The 22,034-nt window shown below is 41.7% G+C and overlaps 1 protein-coding gene across 2 annotated transcripts in view; it reads right to left on the bottom strand.

Annotated features, from left to right (window-relative positions):
- The window catches only part of igsf21a (immunoglobin superfamily, member 21a), a gene marked incomplete at its 3' end in the record, with an annotated part of 215,497 nt that overhangs the window by 21,978 nt on the left and 171,485 nt on the right, over positions 1–22,034 (bottom strand). For both annotated transcript variants that reach the window (XM_083972308.1, XM_083972309.1), the window contains exon 5: positions 9,594–9,709. In XM_083972308.1, the coding sequence (XP_083828434.1) occupies positions 9,594–9,709 (116 nt within the window). The remainder of the gene's footprint in view (positions 1–9,593; positions 9,710–22,034) is intronic.

Below are 22,034 nucleotides of genomic sequence, written 5' to 3'. Positions count from 1 at the left end.
GTGGCTTTACTTGATGGATGGAGGCTGTCTGTGTGTGGGCCCTTTGTTGCTGAGGTTATGTTTGCCAGGACAGATGCAACATCATTATACTACAAGCTGTGTTGTGCTGCTGGGTTGTATCACAGTATTTATAGCCAACTCTAAAAACTTTCTAATGCTTGCCATCGGAGCTGGCTGGTGCACATCCACATGGGGCTTGGTACCCTTGCTCAAAGGCAGGACTGATTGTTGTCAGTCCCGTGGTTGAAAACCTATGAGCCTTGAACTGCTCTGTGGCCCCATCTACCTGCAGTCCTCTTTCAGTACAGATCAAAAGCTTCTTGTTTGTACAATTTGGAAAGGAACTGCCGAGGTCGATGCACATCGTCATTTATTGTTTATTTCAATAGATTTTCATTAAATTTAATTATATGTTTCATTAGAGGAAAACCAAACTCGAAACAACTTGAAGTTCATGTTTTCATTTTGTTTTACTTTTTTTTCCCACATTCCACGTTATTATATAACCAAGTCTGATAATAAATGGCCCTTATTGGAGAACTTCTGAACTTTCACCCTGGTGCAATCTATTGTTCAAAGATGACTAATGACTATGACTACAAGTACAACCTTAGTTTTTAATTAGTACAATGCACACTCACATACAGTCCAAGATATTGTTGGAAAATCTATAATGTAAGTCAACAGCTTGTCCAAAAGGTTATTCTTGCCAAGGTTCGCTACACAGTGAAGTGCAATGGTATAGGGCTTATGCACCATTCAGCTATATACTGTACCACATGCTAATTTCAAATTAGCTCAGGGAGGCCTGGATCATGTATTCATATGGTAACCAACACAAATAGCTCTTCATATCTGTGATTTATTTCCACCACTGCCAGCTACAGTCATTCTTTGGAATTAAGAGTCCTCAAAATGTATGAATCAATGTTATTTTAGCCCAGCATAGCACGTAGGACTGATTTGCAAATGAAGTTCCACTGATTAACAGATCTCACTCTGTTGAATTTCACCGTGTGAGAGCGTTCAATATCCATCACCCATTATCTGCATGCACTCAAGTAGGGCCAGACTTTAAAATCCAATAGTGAAATGGGAAGTAGAAACATCAACAGATGCACAATGACCCCGTTGCGTCCCCCTGCTAATTCCTACAGCTACTCGACAACTTGCAAAGAGAAGGAGCTTTTTCACTGTGTATTAAAACACCTCATTAATTATCACAGCAGGTGGAGGGAGAGCAGTGTGGATTAGAACGATCCATGCACCTGTTCTGTGGCTTTTGTTGGACAAAATGGTGCGGGTACACAAAAACACCTGTGTTGGCTGTGGGCTGCTGTAATAGGGAATTAATTCAGTGTGCCGAGATAACTGATTTGTTTCTATAAACATTATCAGACAAGTTAATTTATAGGCATAAAGGAAATGCTGATTAAACATCCATGACTTAACATACTGTAATGCATGGGGCTCTACAGTATGTTGTGTGTGTGCTCTGAAGAAGTCAGAAATAAATCCCTTATTGAGGTGTAACCTCCAGCAAAATATCAAGCATCAGTTTACCTATTCATGGCGATCCCACCGTGACTAAATATCTTTCTTTGCCACCTGTCTGCTTGATATATAAGAAAAGGAATCAATGAATGTTTCATCAAAGACATGAATGAATGGGATGACAGATAAGTTGCTGCGGGGCGAGAGAGTGAAGTGTTATTTCTATGTCATTATCCTGCAGTTCTGCTCCTATTTCATTTCCCCTTTCATTACTAGGAACCAATCCCTTATAATTAATGGCTGTGGAAACACAGCAGACATGGACATAAACAGACAGATATATATTCGGAGCAGGACTTGTGTGAACTGAGTCATGTGTTACAGTCAGTGTTGATTATGACTCTTCCTCTTAGTACATACAGTATGTTATGGTAATGTTTCTGTGCTTTGTGGCGGATGTTTCACCAGAAAAACTGCTTTATGATACTTTTAGACAAGTGTATCACATTGCGTTGAACATCATTCAGCAGCCACAATCACCATGGTAATAAATTAGACAAGTGTGAAAAATGAGCACTTTACTGTTAAATATATAAATAACAATAATGAATTATTCAATTATTGCCTAAAAAATCATGTTTCTGGAGTGGGTAGCGTGCTGTTCTACAAGGCCACGATCTGTCATCTTTTAAAATGTTGAAATATGCTTTGATCTTTTTTTTTGGTGGCATTTCTGAATTTACTGGACAGCCAAGTAAGAAGGAAGAGGGAGATTGTGTGCTGCGTGTGACAACAAAATGAGCTGCCAGGACCCCGTATCTTTGTAAATATTAATATGAACCAATCTGCAATTCATCGTAAAATCTAAGCACAACTAAGGAGACATCTGTCATCACTTTAAACTTGGTCTGTATTCCTTTAAGCTACCTACTAATTTGCTAAAATCTCATTTCCCACATTCCCTTGTTTGACAGGCAGAGATAACAGGAAACATCACTTCTTTCATTCCGTCCAAATGGGGTAGCAAACACTAAATCTTTTTCTTTTTTTTCTCGACAAGTGATTATAAAGCTGCCAAAATAACACTGAGGATGTCTCTCACTATGATACATGTCTCTAATAAATGGTTGCATTTCATAAAATGACATGGGCCCTTTTGTTGGCTACTGCTGTAGATGAGTTGCCTTTCATTCGATTATCAGGCATCCACTGCATATTCATAATTCAGAATTTTGTTTAATCAAATATAATGAAATAAAAATGATTATTGAACAGTACATTGAGCCTCATTGCACGATTCCTCGTCTTGTGCGATAGCCTGTTTGAATGTTGAATTTTCTCACAAAGCATTAGTAGTTTAGCAAAAGGAAGGTTCAAAATGACTATTGTCTTTAATCAACTAATTGGCTTGTGAGGTATTACGTCGTGCTGCTGTCGGACTTGGAAAGTCGTGCTCGCTCTCATGTAAAAGGGGATTTCTGAGTGTTTTTGGCATTGCTGTTGTATTGTTCTCTTACAGACTGTGTTACTGCATGGAATAAAGTGATTATCAATCACGCCTCTGTTATAAATCCCCAAATACTTCATAGTCCAATATGTGCAGACAATGAAACCAGACACAAACCACTTACTTCATTCTGAAATGAATTAGCGGAGAAAAAAAGACAGAGATGTAATTCTAAGCAGTAGCCCATACACAATGCCACGGCAGTGGTGAAATTAAGCTGGGATGGCATGAGAAGGGTTTTTGCATTTTCCCTGTGAATAGACAGGGATGAAAGCACCTGCACTCTGCACGCTGCCAAGCCTCCCCCACCTCACCAACATCTTAAATCCGAAACCTTTTTTGAAAACGCAACAATCATGCATTGGTCCATATACACCTTTGTGCTGCTGCAATTAATCATGGCGGTGTCAAAAGGACAAGGCGGTAATTTTCATGGTGACAGAATGATTCAGAAAAATAGAGGAGGAAGAGAAAAGGGGCCAGCAAAAGGAGAGACGCAGAGAGAAGGATCCTGGCCATGACTTAATCAGCTTTCCCTCTTATTATTAACTGTCATTATCTTTCCTCTTTTCAATCAGTGCTTGCTTGTACTCTGAGGATGTTCTAATGAGTGGCACTGGGGAGCTATTATTGATACGTCACCGGCTTGCTTCAGTGGCATCAGATACTGACAGATCTTGAAACATAATACCAGACACTTTTAACACATGCAGTCCATTATATCCAGCTCTGTCAAAGCCGCACTGAAGGAATTTAGCACGTTTGGCACCTCCAAAGATTGGTGAAGAATTTATGAATTTACAAAATGTGTGCAGTGACGTAGCCTAATACAAGCTGCCTAAACTTCACAAAGCATGATTATGTGTGAATACAGTGAATCCAGTGTGTACGCAGCGATGCTACTCTGCTGCTGTGCAACCGGTGACACTGTAGCTACTAACATCACATGTTGCATGAATGCTGGAATATTTAATTGACGGGAGCAGAGGACAGATCATTTGGGGCATGACAGGATTCTGGGCCACATGAAATGACACATGACGTTTCTCAACATCACAACACCTCGTATTGAATCAAAGTGAATGGAAGACTAGTCTATTAGGCAGGGAGTAACCATGGCAACAATATGCATTGTTGTTTTTTAATGCTACATGAGAACTCCTTTGTGACCATACCATATTGTATGTCTTGCCACAACCACCCCATCATGCAGCCACTCCTAATGATGTTGAACTGGGAGCTGCTATCAAAAATAAATCTCCAATAGTTTAATACTAATTATGTAAGTTGTTATTTGTTGCTAGGTAGCTAGCTATGTAGCTATGTGGCTAGTTCCAATAGGCTACTGGGTGCCATTGAGGACAACAGCAGATCTATATGGACAACATAAAAGATGTGTGTGAGTCAGAGGTCTAGACTCAGGCTACTGCTTTTAATTAAATGCTGAAACAAATTTCAGACACTGTCACCTTTTTAAGCGTCTTCTTTTGTTTGAAATAAAAGAAAAACATCCAAACCATTTAACATCACTGACGGTCCTGGCGCATCCTACATGTTAATTTTCCTTAATTCAATCCTGTTGTGACATTTGAAGAACCAATAAAAAGAACAAAATGAGCCTGAACAAGGCACAGCACCAGACTTCTAAAAGTCCTTTTAAAATGAGTGTAAGTAGACATGCAGCAGCGGCAGTGTTGTATGAACTTCAATGCTTTCAAACATCCACATAAGCCAGAATGAAGTGTCAGACATTACATTGGAAACCAGACGGATGCAAAAGGATGTTGCATAGCAACATCATCTTTTCTTTGTGGAGGGCCAAAGCAAATTTATCTAAACAAACACAAAGCTTATGTCTTTGTTTAGGGTGAAAGAAATGTTACATTTAATGTTGTATAAAAGCACTCATTGCACCTTCATACAAAAAGATGAAGTCAAGGCTGTAGTCATCTCTGACACTGTGCCAGAATGTAAGTGTGGAGCATGTTTATGAGCTCAAAGCGTAGTGGAAGAGCTAAGACTTATTTGTTCTGTCCATAAAACTCAGGTAGAGATGAGTTAATGAGAGGAAAGTAGCTGTGAGAGTCTTACATGCTGATGCTGAGTTTTCTCCTTCACCCCCTTTTTTTGATGTTGGCTCATTATTATCTTTTTTTTTAAGGTTTTTTGTTTGTTTGTATTTTTTTATCCGTTAATTTAACATCACTTATTTTTAAATATTAAAAATACAAGACAATTTGAAAATGTGATGATAAAAATAACATTTACAGAACAAACATTGTTTAGCCTCAGCGGCTGTTTTGTTTTAATTACTTGCAGGGGTTTCTGGCTGATCTGCAGCATAATCAGCAGCTCTTTGTCTTCCCTACCTATTTCTCTGCTCTCTATCTATGTTAGAACAGCAGCCATGTTCTCAGCACAGCTTACTATGACAAGGCTGGCCGTGGCTGCTTCTCAGGAAATAGAAATAAAATCATAGCACATTGAATGAAATGACCTGAAACACAAAGAGTTGAGGGCATTTTTTCAGAGGGGGCCTGTGTCTGTGTCTGGCAATGATTATCTAGTATTTTATTAAATATATTATTTATCTATTAAAGTTAAACTGTTTGGTTGTTTCTGCGTATTTGTACCGGTTTAAAACTCCTTTAGTATCCCTGTCAAATGAAGACCTTGGAATAAAAAATATCCCAAATCAAGCAATAACTGCATAAAGCATAACTGTTTATTTTTTCACCTTTCTATAAACTAATGTCAGTTTTATCACCCTAATGTTATTCTGCATCTCATTTAAACCTCATTTTGTTAAATAGTGGCTGATGCTATGAAACACAAAATAAGGTAGCTATAGAGTATCTTCAACACATGTTACATGCAGGGTAATCTTTATATTCAGTCTACTGACATATTTACTGCACTACACCAGAAACAAAGACAATTTAGCGTGAGAAATACCACACAATGGCCATATTTAGTAGCAGTTCAACGGTGGCTCAATAAATCAGCTAAATTCTTTGTAAGTAGTGAGCCACTATTGAGAGCAGGCTTGCAATGATATGACATTGAAAATAGAGCTGACAACAGCTCATTTTGCAACAAGCCCCCGGGCAGCAGTACCGACAAAAACTAAATGAGTTTCATCAAAAAGGAAAGGGAGCTGTTTGAAGTTGCAGTCACATAACTGGGCCAAAGCAGCAACATTCAAGCAAATACTTACAAACCTAATAATGAGGTTTTGTTATGCAGCGTGACCATGGACAACGGCATAAATAGAACAAATGGTCACAGTTTAAATGTAATATCTGTGCTCCTCTTTAAAACTGAATGGGGATCAACTCAGCTGTAATAATATGCGGGCTATATAATAATTGAGAATAGCATCACAACAGCAGTATGTTATTTTAATTTGCAGTCATCCCTTTTGAAAACCATTAGGACTCCAACAGCAAAAGTTTTGCTTCTACGGTTTTAAATAAGCTAGCACTTCACTGTGAATCACTTGACCACATTTAACCACTAAACACAGTTTGCTACAGAGATAATCTGCTCTGATACATGAGTAACAACTTAGAGCACGGAGAGAACTGTATACCAAACAAAAAATATGAAAGCCAGCTCGATCTCTTCTCTGAGGACTGAACTTTTTTCCTTGTCATTTACAAATGAATATTTCCCGCGGCTTACTCTATGGACCACGGTGTAAGATCTCAAAGGAGATTAAAGAGTTGAGAGTTTGCAGGACTGCAGCGTCTGGTGAGAATATACTTCTGAAAATCTATCCATGAAACCTGTCAGAGTTTGTTTACTGGGTTTTGATTCAGTCCAACAGTATAAGGCAAATTTGACAAGCCATGATCAACTCCCCGCAGATTCCAAGTTAGAAACGCTTTCTTTCTCAACTTTCTGTGTCGGCAGACTCCACTTTAGATCTTGTATCATTTTGGTGTAAACACGCCGTCTGTTTTCCTATAGGATGCAGCATGAGACTTAAATTAGTTTTTATCCAACCACTAAAGTGCAAGATGCAGAAGTCAATTTTTCTCCAATAGTTTTCCCACTCACACAGTGAATCATGGAAATAATTTTTTCAAATCATTTCCATGCTGTGAGAGCACTGGGAACATTACAGGCCCTTCACACGCAGCTGTTTTCTTATATTGGCTGATTAAACCTCTTCTCAGGACTGTGTGGGAGTGAGCAAACTGTGCTCGACTAACTTCTGGCTCTCCTGTTAGTTTTCATTCTGCCAGGCTAGAACAAACTTAGGAAAAAAAAAACAGAAACAGAAACAAAATTTGGAGTTAGCTGACTTTGGCTGGAGCTCCACCCAAAACAGAGTCCTGTAACTGAGAACACCTGTGTGAGTGTAACAGTGTTGTCTCTGTTTCTCTGATAAAATACAACTGGTTCCAAAAACCACTCTAGTAACAAAATAAGCCAATCTGAAGATGTGGGGGACATGTCTTGTTATATTTAGGAAGATAGAGGATTCAGTGTTTCCCTTAAGATTACTGTCCAGAAAACTCCTGTGAATGTATTTTGTTTTAAAATGGATTTGTCCCAGGGCTGAACCTCAACGGTGAAGTGAAAAATCACAGTGATACAAGTTCAAAATACCTATACTCTCCTGTCTGATCCACAGACAGCCCACATAGCTCATTATTTTTAATTAATTCTGGGCTTTTACTCCATTACTGCCACTTTCACCGATCCTGGAGCTGTAATAGCTTTCTGTTTTCATATTCTCGGTTATATTCCTTTCTCTTAATATACAGCACGGCACCTTTATACTAAAAAGCTAATGTTTAATGTGTAATCCCCGCAATATCTTCTCAACTTGATATTTCCTTGACGCACCAACACTATTATCTGCATTATCCTACTTTGTATTCCTGGTTTGAATGATACATTGTGGTTGATGCATTTCCTTGGAACTTTTTAACAATACTTTCTATTTAACAATGAAAGGACCTTGTATAGTATGTAAAACAGATTGCTTCTTTGGATTGCATCGATGCGTAAACAACCATCTTGGGTGATAAAGCTGCTGGATTGAAATGACCTTAAACTGTCTTTGCAGAGAAATGTTTCTCTGCACTCTAAAATCATTAATATGTCTTTGACCAAAAGCAGTTCTTTTCTGATTCTTCAACTACATTTTTTGTTATTATGGCAAGTTAGTGTCCTGGATCATTACCTTGCTGAGTCAATGACAAAAGTTAATTATCGGGAATGTGACTTGGCCGGTGACACGGAGGCGGTCCGGGGCTTACTGACCAGCTGAAACCTCTCAGATCTCCCCTCCTCCATTAAGCCTTGGAAAAAAGGATCCAGCAGTGCTGAGCTTTAATGGCTTAAGGCTCCCTGTGAAATCACAACAGGGGGGAACCTCACTCTTCACACTATCAACCAGGAAGTACCTGAGAGGCGGAAATCATATTCACCTTGTTTTCACCTCTCACTGGGCTCATAATTGCAGGAGATGGGTGTGCTCGGGGTCTAGAGTCTATTATCATACACCCATGGACAATGATTAATGACCCGGTGGGAACAAACAGCGAGTGACTGCTCTCAAACAGCGTCCATAAGCCCATATGCCACCGAACACACGGAGCATATGCTGCAGATAATGTGCCTTTACCTCCAAAAGTTGTGAACAGCACACGTGTGTGCTTGATTGCACGTGCGCGTTGGTGTGTCTCTGCATGTTCATGTATGTCGGTGTACAGTACAGTAACACTCTGGTGAGAAATCATTACCGTCATGTCACAATGATTAGATTAATCACCTGGAATGTGACCATCAATAACGCTAATGTGTCTGTTTCCTAAATCTGATCTACCTTTTTAATGACTACATTGCATGACTAAATTAGTGCTGGTAATCAATCACAGGTCAATCTGTAATGAAGGTAACAGCCGCACTGGTGACAGCTACTCTAAATGACTGCAGCAACACATTATCTGAGTGGAACTTGAAGTGGATACCTATAGGTTGTAGGCCTGTAACGATACACCAAAGTCACGATTCGATTCGTATCTCGATTTCTAACCCACAGTTCGATACACGATTCAATTCAATTCTAATTTTTTAAGGTTAAAAAAAGAAGAGATTTTGGTAGCAAAAACTGGATTATTTATTATAACAACAATATATAAAAATAACAATTATAACTTCACCCAAATAGCCAACCAAAATCTCATTGGTCGATTGGTCGCAGGGAAAAAAAGCTCTAATTATAACAATAATAAATTAAAAACAGAGAAACTATTCTCTTTTCTCAAACAAAATACAGTTAAAAATAAACAGAACTTAACTCCATTGCGGAGACTATTTAAGTTTAGGAAACAAACTTGCCGTTTGTGCCATAAAGCCAGGGGGAAAAACAAAAAAACTGACACGGAGCGTTGGAATGGGTGTGTCGCGGTTCTGACATTTCATTGGCGACACAGCTTCGTGTCTTAGAGTGTCGCGGTTTCAGTTTCGACACGTGTATCGTTACAGGCCTAATAGGTTGAGGCTTATTGTGCCACTGTCAGAGCATTTTACTGGAATGTCAAAAACAGGCAGCAAGGTTTAGGAATCAACTCACCGATGGGGCCGGCTTCCCTCCCTTGGCCGTGCAGACCAGAGTGAAATTCTGGGCTTGGTATCGACTGAATGGGGCTGGAGTGTTCTCTGCCACCACTGAAATGTTGTTTGGAGGCGCTGTGGAGGACAGGACAAAAGCTCTGTGAATCAACATCCCTCTACACATTTGATAGACACAAAATGCAACCTCAGATATTCCTCGAGCCCCCTGGAAAACATCCGCTTTCCCTTTTCTCTGTGCAGTTATTCTGTGATGAAGTGTCATTTTCAGGTTGTACGTAGGCTACAGTATAGATGGAGCATTGGCAACAGAGACCAAGAAAGTGCAGAGAAAAAGCAAGGGAGCAATGTTGTTGTGCACAGATGTTTAAAATAAAACTGACTAAAAACAAATCATCAGAACTGCTTTGTCTTATGCACATTATCTATTTTCAAAAGAAAGCAAGAACCCGCTGAGAGAATCTCCACTTAAAATGGTAACTGAATGGTTGGGACAGTGTGTTCAAACTCCCCAGGGCTCATGTGAGTCGGATGAGGCTGATAAGGTAGAAAATCTCATACATATCTTATCACTAACCCTCTGTCTGAATCTCTCCAGGGATCCCACCAAGTATGTCATGGTAGTGTAAAGGGAAAACATGCGATCGAGACTTCACAGCATTATAGAGCAGCAGCGGGAGGAGGAGGAGGAGGAGGAGGAGGAGGAGGAGGAGGAGGAGGAGGAGGAGGAGGAGGTGATGAATGGAAATCTCCCAACATCCCTCGGAAAATCAGCTGTTCAACATGCAGTGGCTCTAGTCTTTGTATGGTTGGCTTAAACATAAACGTGAATACTTCATAGACCTGGTTCTGAGGAACATATCAATGAGCAAATTCTAACCGACGACACTGCAGCAGGTGATGACCAGCTGAATTTAGATGAGGCACCTTTTCATCATACCGGCTCAGGAGGGTTTAAGATGCAGATGAGTTTTACATGTACTCTTCACATCCTACATGTCTACAGGCTTTTCATGCAGCCTCGTGCGCAGGCATTGAACAGTTGTATGACGTATTATTTCTCTCCAGATTTGGCAGTGCAGCGTTTTAAAGGTATAATATGTAGGAATTCCCCCCATCATATCTGAACGTATTCTTGATGTTGCATTCACGTGAAATGGGGCAGACGTCAGACAGACAACAGACGCTGCATGTAACAGGATAAACAAGCGTCTATGTAAACAAGTGGTCCACCAGCACGAGGCAAAACAATACAGGTGTGACAATATGTTGTCATGGTGATGTGGTATTGTTTACCTGACCAACGTTTTACCGTCTTTCTCTCGTGGAGTAAAATGACATCCGGTTGGTTTGCTGACGGCCGTCTGCCTGACTGCACCTGAATGCAACACCAGTGCCTCCATCCTTCCTCACACTACACAGTGGTGACAGTTTTAAAGGGACAATGAGGAGTTTTGGAAAGTGAAGTGTTTTTCATACTACATTTACCATGAGCCTCTGCGCGCATGGTGAAATTCTTGGACTGGCGCAAGATGGACATATTGCCAAGAATGTTTTCATTCATTAAGAATTAAAGTCAGAGGTTCGAAGACGATCACATACCGCCGTAGTTCCGACCATAAACGGCGATTCGGCGGCGTTATTCTCATGACTCACCGGGCAGCTTCCGCGAAACCGAAAGTAAGGAAACGCTGGTCGGCTCGCCCAGCATTTCCTACATTAATTAAAATAACAAAATAACGATAGAGACAAAACAATATATTTAAAATGGAGCCAACCGGTGTTCCCGAGCCGCTGTGGCCGACAGATCCGCGGCGAGAGGCTGTGACACACTGACAAACTTTGGAAAGGAGCGCGGCACTCAATGAGTTAACAAGTGTGGGTAGCGTAGATTCATCCACATTAACATGAGACATTTTTATAACCAAATAGAAACTCCTCATTGTCCCTTTAACAGGCGCTACCTGGAAAACGTTCTCCCCGAGCCGACAGCTCCGCTGAGTTTCTATGGTTACCTACGGTCACGCTGCCACTCAACGTAAAAAATGGCGATGCAACATGGCCGCCTCGGTTCGGTGCGTCGCCCACTTATGTATTTGTAACGACTTGTAACAACTCATTCTAAGGTACCAGAAAGCTTTCATTTGTATGCAGGTGTGATTCCACTTCAGTGAAATACGTATTTATGAAAGACATTTTTGATTTTTGCTAATAAAAAGCCAAATAAGTCACATAATGGGGCTTTAAAGAACCTTTTAGGCCTCCGACAATAAGAATAAGGAACATTTATGAAATCTGTCAAAAGCTGCGTGAGGAGAGAGAAGCAACGTTTCCTCATCTGAATCCACAAGCCATGCTGTAAGAGAGGTACGGCAATAAGAAAGGTCCATGCTTCACTTTTATGTGTAAATCCATCAAGCCCTTTTAAACAGACATGTCACAGCAATTAATTGATTAAAAGCAGGCGGGGGCTGGTGGGGGTTTTAGCTGCTGGCCTGGGCGCCTCCGTGTTTCCACACCTCTTAATTGCTTATTGATGGGATTCATATGGTTGTAAATTAACCTTAGAACATTCCATTATCTTACTGACAAGCCTGTCTCAACCTGGCATATGACAAGCTGTCAGAGGTGTCCTGTTCCTGACCAATCACGCTCGAGTGCTCGTTACAGAGGTTGTGTCAAGTGGTGAGGCACCTCTGGAGCGGTGAAGCTGCTCTAAAATCAGAGACAATAAATGAAAAAAAAAACTATCTGACTTTATGGATGGTATTGATTGCTGTATTCAATAAAGCAGCATTATGCACTTTGTAAAAGCTTTGCTGAAGTCCTGTGCTTCGAGTCCCGCTATACAACGCAGTTAAATGTTATGATTCATTTTCACAACATTAGCAACCGTGAGCAAAGAGAGAAAAGGACAACTGCAGCAATCTGCAGTTTCTAAACACACCGAGCCACACACAGACATTCAATTTAGACAAAGCTAAGCTCACAAAATCCAATCTCATTAGATTAAAAATAATTACTGTCAAATTGCAAAGTTTCCACTTGACTGATAAGTATTGATAATCCCCCAGACAAGTACTTCTTCAAAGCGGTAGTAACAAGATGCTTTGTTTAGTTTGAATAAAATCACTAACGCAACCTTGTAAATGCAAAGATAAAGAATTCAACACAGTCAAGTTAGTTCTGGGGAGCGGCGTATTGATTCTGATGCTCTATTGTTTTCTACTCTGTGGGGTGAAGGGGGGTGGGGGGGTAGAGGCACCTAAAAGGAGTCAAAGGCAAACAAAACAGGAGTGAGCCCTGGTGAAGTATCTGACATGATTAAAACCATACAGTGTGCGCAGCAACACGACGGAGCTGTGTTGGATTAAGATGCTTGTCTGTGATGATGGAGATAGAGTCTAAGCCTTTCATACCTCATTTAATAGCAGCTCTCACTTCGCCCACTTGTTAAAAGTCGAGCTGAAAATGTTTCCCTTGTTTATTTATTTATTTTCTTTCTCTTTTTGCTGGTTGCAGTTGGTGATTTTAAAGCTGTCTGCTGGGTGTGTAAATGTGGGCGTCTGCTATAAGGCCTGCATACCAATCATCTGAAAACAGCACATACATAATTAAATTTCTCACTTGACAAGGTTACTTGTCTTGTATGTTGATGTTGATACAGTGCTTATACCAAACAGGAGCAGAAAGAGTTATGAATGTCACCACAGTCAAGTTTTGCTAAGCATTATGTAAAAGTCTTATGCAAATAATCATAAAAAAAGGAAAAAACAATCAAAAGCAAATAGACTTTTAGGGGAGAAAAAAATAAATGTCAATATCTTTGACATTCCTCTGGTAGTTCCTTTAAAGAGCCAAAAGATTCAAGTACATATATGAAAATTCCAAATTCTCTCCACAGCTTCTCTCTCTTTCCTTTACATAATGAAAACTGTGCAGCTACAGGCAAATGTCTTTCAGCACTGTGTCTCTGGCATTCTGATTAGCACATATTTTTTCCCCCTATCTTCAGAATTGACTGAAAACTTTTGGCCACTATATTTTTTTGCTTTGCTTCCTGTCTGAGAGAAACAAGACATTTGTATATCCCACTACATGTTTTACAGTAAAGGGGAAAGGTCCACCTTTTTGCTGTTTTGTTTCAGAGTGCATATTTACACTGTTGTAAAAACTCACCCATGTGCATTTGTTTTCAATGAAGCCGATGGAGTGATGCCCACTGAGGGGGGCAAGAGATTACGGATTACCAACTTTGTGTTGTAGTGCCGTAAATCAGTCCATGTTTCTCGTGAGACGAAATCTAGGACACCGGGTCAGAGGCGCTGATCTTGCAAGGTTGGTTTTGGGCCAAGAGATGCTAGGGGGAAGGCAGAGAGCCTCCATTCTCCCCGTAACAAGTCATTTAATCATCACAATTACTGAGAAGCTGTTTAATTAAGGTGCAAATCTTTCGTAGTTCCTCTTTAAGGGGCTACATCTTTATCCTCTCTAATTTGAGTAATTCTCTAACCCTCATGGGATCACGCTCTCTTTTGGAAGGTTACAACAATTTACAACAATTTATCCAGCTAGAACTTCCTAATTCTTCTTGGGTTTTCACCTGACAGTACCATAATTTGGTCTAAAGATGAAAATCCTCAGATACCTTTGCCAAACATGTACAGTGTGAACTGCTGGCTATGCTCCATAATATTTTTTAAAAGCAGGACACTGCAAATATGTAAAAATGTGAGCTCAGTGGTCCCATGAGCCTTTCATTCTATTTCAAATGTTCAGAGCACACTTGCACACCGCGGCATTAAAAGCAGCATTTACTTGTCCCTGGTAACGCTACTGTGCCAGTTACATCAATAATGATCCCTCTCTCTCTCCATATCTCCTTTACCACCTCCCTTTTCTTCTATATCCTCAAGCACCATTACCCTGCTATCTTTCCAAAGAAGAAAAATCTGCAAATGGGATTGGTGAATGTGCAGAACAGGAGCACGTTTAATGCTCCCGAGAGACTGCTTTCCCAGGCCTCATAATTAAGGGATTTAGAGCTCTGGAGACAGCTGGACTCACAAGAAACACTCCCAACATCCCCTTGTACTAAGCAACCTGGCCTCGAGTCCACATCTCTGGGGGTTTATTTATAGTGGGGGAAGGTGGCGTGTGTGGGGAGAGCAGCAACGAGAAGGCACCAAGGTCATCCTCAGCTTACCTCCACTGACAGTAATTCAGTGGTAAGTATTTGATGAAGCTGTACTTTTTGCCCTGGGTCCCAAAGTAATCAGCATGAATTTAGAACGCTTTCACCAAGATACATGATAGAGCAAAGCATTTCACGTGTGTGCTATTAACACATCCAACTGCTGAATTAGTTGGATCACTTCCTTGACAAATGGTCTTGAACGAGTGCACGTGCTTAACAAGAAGCGAAGCTATCATCTACGTACATTATTCTGGACGTTTAAATTGCTGATAGATATTTGGTTTGTGTTCGTCTCCTGACTGAAGACTTCCCCATTTCCCTGTGGGGTTCCCTGCCTCTCTATGATGGGGAATACGCTCCAGTCCCCCGTGTAACTCCAATAAAATTAGTGGGTAAAAAAAAAAAAAGGTTGACCACCAAAATATAGATTCATTGTTCTGCAGTGATCTCATAAATGACATTGTAGATTTAGTTTCAAATGAGCTGATTCCTACAGGTGAAGACTGGACTACGGAAGCAGCAGCTAATCTTTGGCCCGAAAATTAAACTAGAAGTCAATTTAAATAGCAATCACAAAAGGAACATTAGCGCAGTCATTTAGCCAAAGTTTTCAATTTCAGACAGCTCACGACTGCCTGCTACTGCTCTTTTTCTTCTTCTTTGTTTACTGCATATTAGCTTTTATGGACGACTTGTGCTTGAGTCACCAACTGTCCTGTGTGGATGTGCCATTTAGTCACAAAAGAACATTGGTTCTGAACACTCCACTGCAGACATTAGTCTCTAATAAAGCTTTCAAAGGCTAATTTTCATTAACATCTGTAAGAATAGCTGTTTATTTATATCCATGTTCACACTTAAAAAATGCACTATTGGATTTGACTTCTCTGAGGCAGGTACTGTAGAGTAAATGAATCAAATGTCGTGTCCTCGTTTGTCCCCCATGCATCCTGGATATGTGATCATATATTGGCTAGAGGACCTTGAGGTGACACAGTGTCATCAATATGCAAAACAATTTTATGTCTGAATTTGAAGAGGTTCTTTAGAGTTGAAATTTGAAATTATACTACAGACAGGAAAAGACACAAGTGGACCCAAAAGAACATCTACAAAATATTTCCTTCCACTTGGCAACACATGAAAGATCACTTTCTTTTCATGTCTGAAACACACACATCTGGAACGGAGAGACAGCCATGGTGTAGGGAGAGGAGAAACAGAAAACAGAAAACACCATGCGTTAAGGTGATGTAGCACATTTTGTAAGACTCGACCCACCGCCTCTTGAAGTTCCATGTTTTTGTTAACGCTCAGAGACACTTTTTAGTTCAATTCCCCCTCCAGAGGTCAGGGATCAGGACACGCTCACTTGCACAGAGACACTTTGCTTTCAGACAGACACGGTTCTGGTTCTGGTTCTGGTTCTGGTTCTGGTTCTGGTTCTAGCTCTGGTTCCGTTCTGGAGTCTCAGAACCATGGTGCTTTCTGGTGAACCAGCCCGCATTCACATCAGTTTAAGTGGAACCAAAGTGGGCGTATGTTACCCTGCATTACCCTGCATTTAGCTTTTTTGCTGTCTCTGTAATCCTTCTTCAGTTTTTTTAAGTTTATTCATTATTTGGTCTGGTGTTGGAGTGGACCCAACCTTGGTCCATCTCTTCCCAGAGTTCAAAGATAAAAAAATTACTTTACTTACTTTTAAGCCCCAGAGGGAAATTCATGCAACTTGTTCTCTCTTGTTCTGCTTTCTAGCTTTTCTTGAAATTCTGTCGATGCCCAAATCACCACTAAACATTTAGCTTCCTTAGCAGACCGCGACACATTATTTTTCTCCATGTTGTCAGTCACTACCTTCTCCTTCTTCCTGCTCGTCTTCACAGGCTAAAATATGACACGCCCACTGATGATGTCATGGTTCCCAGGAAAGAACCAACTATTTCTTGGTTCCCTTGAGAACCAACTTTTCAGATACCGAACCTGTTATTCTTTTGGTCTGAACGCGCAAAATTGGGTTTGGGAACCAGAACCAGTGTGAAAGCCCTACTAGTTAAAAGAATAGTTCACCCAAAATTTAAATTGCACTCATTATCTACTCCCCCTCATGTGGACTAAGGGCTGGGAGAAGTCCTCCGTGGCTTCTCTGAGTTACAGGGGGTCTCGGCGTAGCAGTGCATGTCCATATAACGGTTGCAAATGGATACCAACTGTCTTCGTAACAAAAAGACACACCAAAAAACATCCAAATACCTCCATGCTGCTCGTATGTAATGTCCGTCTTGTATTGAAGCCCCGAAATGCGAAATTGTCCCGAAAAAAATTAAATAAGTCTATATTTCAAGCTTGTTTTGTAGCGGAAGCTTCTCTTCCTGGTCCGTCCAAATCTCGCGAGATTTGCGCCGGCGTCAGTGGCGTCAATACAAGAGGGACATTACATACGAGCAGCATGGACGTATTTTTGGTGTGTCTTTTTGTTACAAAGACAGTTGGTATCCATTTGCAACCATTGTATGGACATCAGGGACGGACTGGCCATTGGGCAATGTGGGCAAATGCCACTGTGGCTGCCTGGTGATGCGGCCGCAGCTGCAAATAAATAAATAAATGAATAGGCTAAATAAATAAAGCGGAGCGGCTGCGTTAATAGGCGGCCGCAAATTATGTCATGGACTAACACAAAACTAACTCTTAACATGTTTCAACATTAAAACTTATTCTAAGGGGTGGAGAGGGGGCTTACTGTAGGTTGTCTCACTCATTCAATCACGCACGCACACACACACACACACAGAGACACACACACTGCTCTTAAGCAGGGACGTGCGGTCAGGGGACTCAATGAGTTTACGTCCGGCCAGGCAGCGGCCGTAGAAGCCACTCGCCGTCTCGTTGTATTTCAGAGAGGCACAGAGCTGCTCTGGCTCTCCTGCCCGTACGGTATCTGGCCCCCCCAGACTTGTACGCTAATGGTACAGACACACCAACTCCGTCGGCGACGGTTCCGGCCACATCGGACCGGCGAGCGCTCCGGCGAGTGGGCAGGACTATGTGACGTTTATGTGACGTAGTGCCGAGCTTGAGTTTCGCTCTGCCGTTTCCAACATGGCGGCCGGGTCACAAACGATCTCATTTTACAGTAAACAACACACTAAAGTATGTTTCTGAAAACATTTGAGGCGGGAAATGTGTAGTGCAGTAACAGAATCTGGATTTATATTTGATCAACACCGCCTAGTTTGATAGTTTGAACGAAGTTTCTGGAGCCGGCCGCATTGCGTTGGACGGACCTCATTTGCATAAAGTTCAATCTATCGAACTTTATGCAAATTCACATACGGCGACGGGGCCGTCAACTCCTCCTGCTGTATCCATCTGCCCCGCCCGGCCGGAGCTCCTGCTCCACATAGACATGAATGGAATCCGTTGACTGAACGTCGGTTGACGGAGTTGGTGTGTCTGTACCATAAGGGAGGCTACGCTGCCTCATTGCGTAACTCCAAGTGTGAGCGGCGTTCACGTTGCCTTCCTGAATTGTAAACAAACAGACGCCCCCTCGGTTTTTGAGTCCAGCAGTTTAGCGGGTATTTCAACTGCAGTGATGGATAACACTACCGGAGAGGCTCAACAACTTTTTAAACTTAATTTGAGGAATAAACGGCAGCTTTTACCTGACGGAGACCAACGCCTGAGCTACGGTAGCTAACAGCTAGCAGGTTTTACTTTATCTCTCTCTCCCCCTCTCTTTCTTACATGCACGCACGCACGCACGCACGCACGCACACGCACGCACGCACGCACGCACGCACGCACACACACACACACACACACACACACACACAGGAGGTTACCTGTCATATCTGTTGTAGGCTATACCTTGTAATAATAGCTTGTGTGAGTACAGTTAACATTATTGTTGCTTCGGTTTGAGTGTGGATTAATTGTTTGTTGTGTAATGTGAGTGGTGGTCTAATATCGTGATCCTGTTATTGATGAGTTGAGATTTTAATAACAGCTGATCTCTGTACTGTAGCCAAATGCCGCGTGGATTGTGATGAGAAGGTGTTGCACACATTTTAAGACTTATCTGTGCAAACCATTGTGCAACCCCCCCCCCCCACCATGACCTGAGAAGGCAATGTGGCCTCTCTCTGTCAAAATGGCCAGGGCCTCTTTTTGGTGCCAGTCCGCCACTGATGGACATGCACTGCTACGCCGAGACCCCCTGTAACTCAGAGAAGCCATGGAGGACTCTGAAACTTCTCCCAGCCCTTAGTCCACATGAGGGTGAGTAAATAATGAGTGAAATTTCAATTTTGAGTGAACTATCCCTTTAACAGCAGCCAGTGCTAGCTGACGAATTAGCTTCAAGCCTCTTACTTTAGCTGAGGAACATCCTCACTGCAGCACTCAGTCAGCTCACCTTGCACACAGCACTACCATGTGATATGTGTTGTCCTTTTCCGTTTGCATCACTCATTCACTTGTCTATACGGCTCTGCACCAATGCCACCAAGACTAATTCATGTGCGTTTAGTGTACCACTCAATTATGTGCTCAAGGCAAAAACATACGTCTTCCGGAGTGACACTGGAAACTTAAGAATAAGGCTGTGTACAGCTTGGCTGCTCCCATACTGTGATTGGCCCCAACCAAATACGCACAAGTGAAAGGTTAGGCATGAAGAGTGTAAATAGAAACACTGCAAGTTCAGCAACCGGAAATTGAAAATGTTACTGTAATTGACTCGTTCATCTATTATACGTCCCAGTGGAGTCTTAGATGGAAGTTTACAGGTTCATTCTTGAGTCAATCCTATGATCTCAATTTTGCTCGTAGGCTTTAGGATATGATTTTGACCACCCAAAAAAAAACATTTTGCTAATGCACAACATATGCCTTAACCACTGTTGTGCTCAAAGGCTCAAAGGTTCTTACTCACAGAGGTATATGTAAATTCATATTTGAGTAAACACATATTCACATATGCATATGAAGCAGGATGTGTGTGTAGTTTCCTCCTGTGAGTGGGAGAGAGATACATGCATTCCAGACTAAGTTAAGCTGAGTGAAACATAAAACACTGCCAAACAGCTTATATCCCTTATTTTGAGAAGTCTCACAGTTGGATGGACTATGATTGTGGCAGTGGGGTAGATAAAAGACAGCTGGAAAAAAAACAATCAAAGTTAAGTCCTCTGAAGAGGGGAGAAAAAAAGACATGTTGAAATGTTCACTGGGAAAAAGTCCCCCATACCTACGTCTGCTGCTTTTGAAAAGCCCATATTCCCCAGCACGAGCAGCACGGCGAGATAAAAGACACTGAAATGCTTTTTAATCACTTTTCTATTGTGCTTTTAGCATTTGCATTTACACCCCACCCTGTTAATTTGCATGGATTATTACTGTGCTGTCAGCTCATATCGCATCCTCCTGCCCGAGCCAACCAGTGAGCGGTAGCTGGTAGGTAGCGAGAGAGAGAGAGACTGGTGGCTGTCAGGAAGAGGAAGGGGGGATGACACACAGAGACAAAAGCTTGTGTCACATTGAACAAGTTCCCTAGTTCTGAAGTGCATTAATCATAGCAATGTTGCTGAAAATGCAGAGAGCGCATATGCTACATGCCTGCCTGCTTGGACATGTGTGTATGTGTGTGTGTGTGTGTGTGTTGTTGGGCGGAAGAGTGAGAAACATGTTGCCGTGTTCTTGTCTGTGAAAACAGACGGTTTCACTGACGCTTGGCTGAGCGATGGCAGCTGTCGAGCGAGTGGCCTACTCTAAAGTGGACATAATACGGCAGTCTACCTGTGAAAGATAAGGACCACCCATAATAACCTAGTTCAGAAACATCCACATAAAATCATCTCACACACCACTCGCTGAGGAGGGAAAATTACACAGAGATACTCCTCTGAAGACACCGATTTGAGAACTTAGAGAGGGTTGTGCTTTTTTTCCTGCTGCTCTATTCCCATATGATAGGAAATATGATATGTCATAGCCGTATATGGCTTTCCCCATGCAGCCTCTCCCCAGGCAGCCGCTCTCTGAGGGTAAACCAGGCTTGGACTTACAGCTTTGTGTTTATAATGAGGACAAGGGGGACAGAAGAGAGGATTTTGCCAGCACAGTTTGAAGGCTCAGTCGAGACAGGACAAAAGGGAAAGCTCTTTTTTTTGTCTCCCAAATAGCAGACAGTGGCAGATGGGACTTACCCTGTACACAGCCCAGCATCAATTATGCTGTGACTGGCACCCTCATCCCTAAAGTCCATTTTTTGCTTAAGGGCAGGGGCTTAGGGTTGGCAATCTGTTACAATTTGGCCCCTTTACCTCCAGCCCTCCCCCGCCTCACCCACCCCCCTTTTGGCAGCTTGGTAATTCACAAGGCACTGACACGGACGCACCTTTAAGGTCCCCAGTGCCTTGGGCACTGCAGACACATTTCTTGATCAGTGTGGCACAGACCAATATATACGAGGCCAAAGAGAGTCACTTGAAGTAGTGAAGTATCCATCATTCAATTCTCAGTTCTGGCCCTAGACCATATGAACAATCCCCAAAGAAGTCTTTGAGAAAATCTACATCAAATGCCCGCGGCAAGATGGCCACAAGCTCCACAGATGTCGATATAGTATACACAGCATTCAGGGACAGGGAGGGGAATTCATATTTCAAGCTGACATGCAAGGGTTGTTGATGTTGATGTTATGACCAAGACAAATGGGTGACCATGCACCGAGGGTTTCTCTTTTTAAGGTGGGCAAAAAGTACAGCAGAGCAGGTTGAACTTGAATTAATCAAGTTCAACCTGTTCTGGACACTGTGGTTTATTTTTAATAAAAACCCAAACTGCTTCAGCTCTAAATAATAAAATATATGAATAATACCTATTTTGCAGATCATGGTGTGAAATATGTTATCCTGATTATATATGATATCTGTAGAGCTAACGCGTTGACATCATTCTAAAGCCATCTGTGCATTTAATAACCCCACTTGCATTTTGACCCAGTCTGGATGAAAACACATTTGATCCAGTGCGACATCTGCATTTTTAGCAATGCTTCTAAACCTTCTTGCTATTCAGAAAATCTGTGACAAATAACAAAATTGCCATCACTCTGACGCACGGCACAAAACCAATCATTTTCCCATCTACGAAACACATCTGAGAGCCATCATTAATTGAAGTGATACTATTTTAGACTCTATCTTATGACTTTCTCTTTTTCTGTCTGAAATAAAG

This window comes from Trachurus trachurus (assembly GCF_905171665.1).
Source record: "Trachurus trachurus genome assembly, chromosome: 5".
NCBI classification, from domain to species: Eukaryota; Metazoa; Chordata; class Actinopteri; order Carangiformes; family Carangidae; genus Trachurus; species Trachurus trachurus.
The sequence above is the reverse complement of the archived record's forward strand: the minus strand, read 5'-3'. Positions and strand labels throughout refer to the sequence as shown.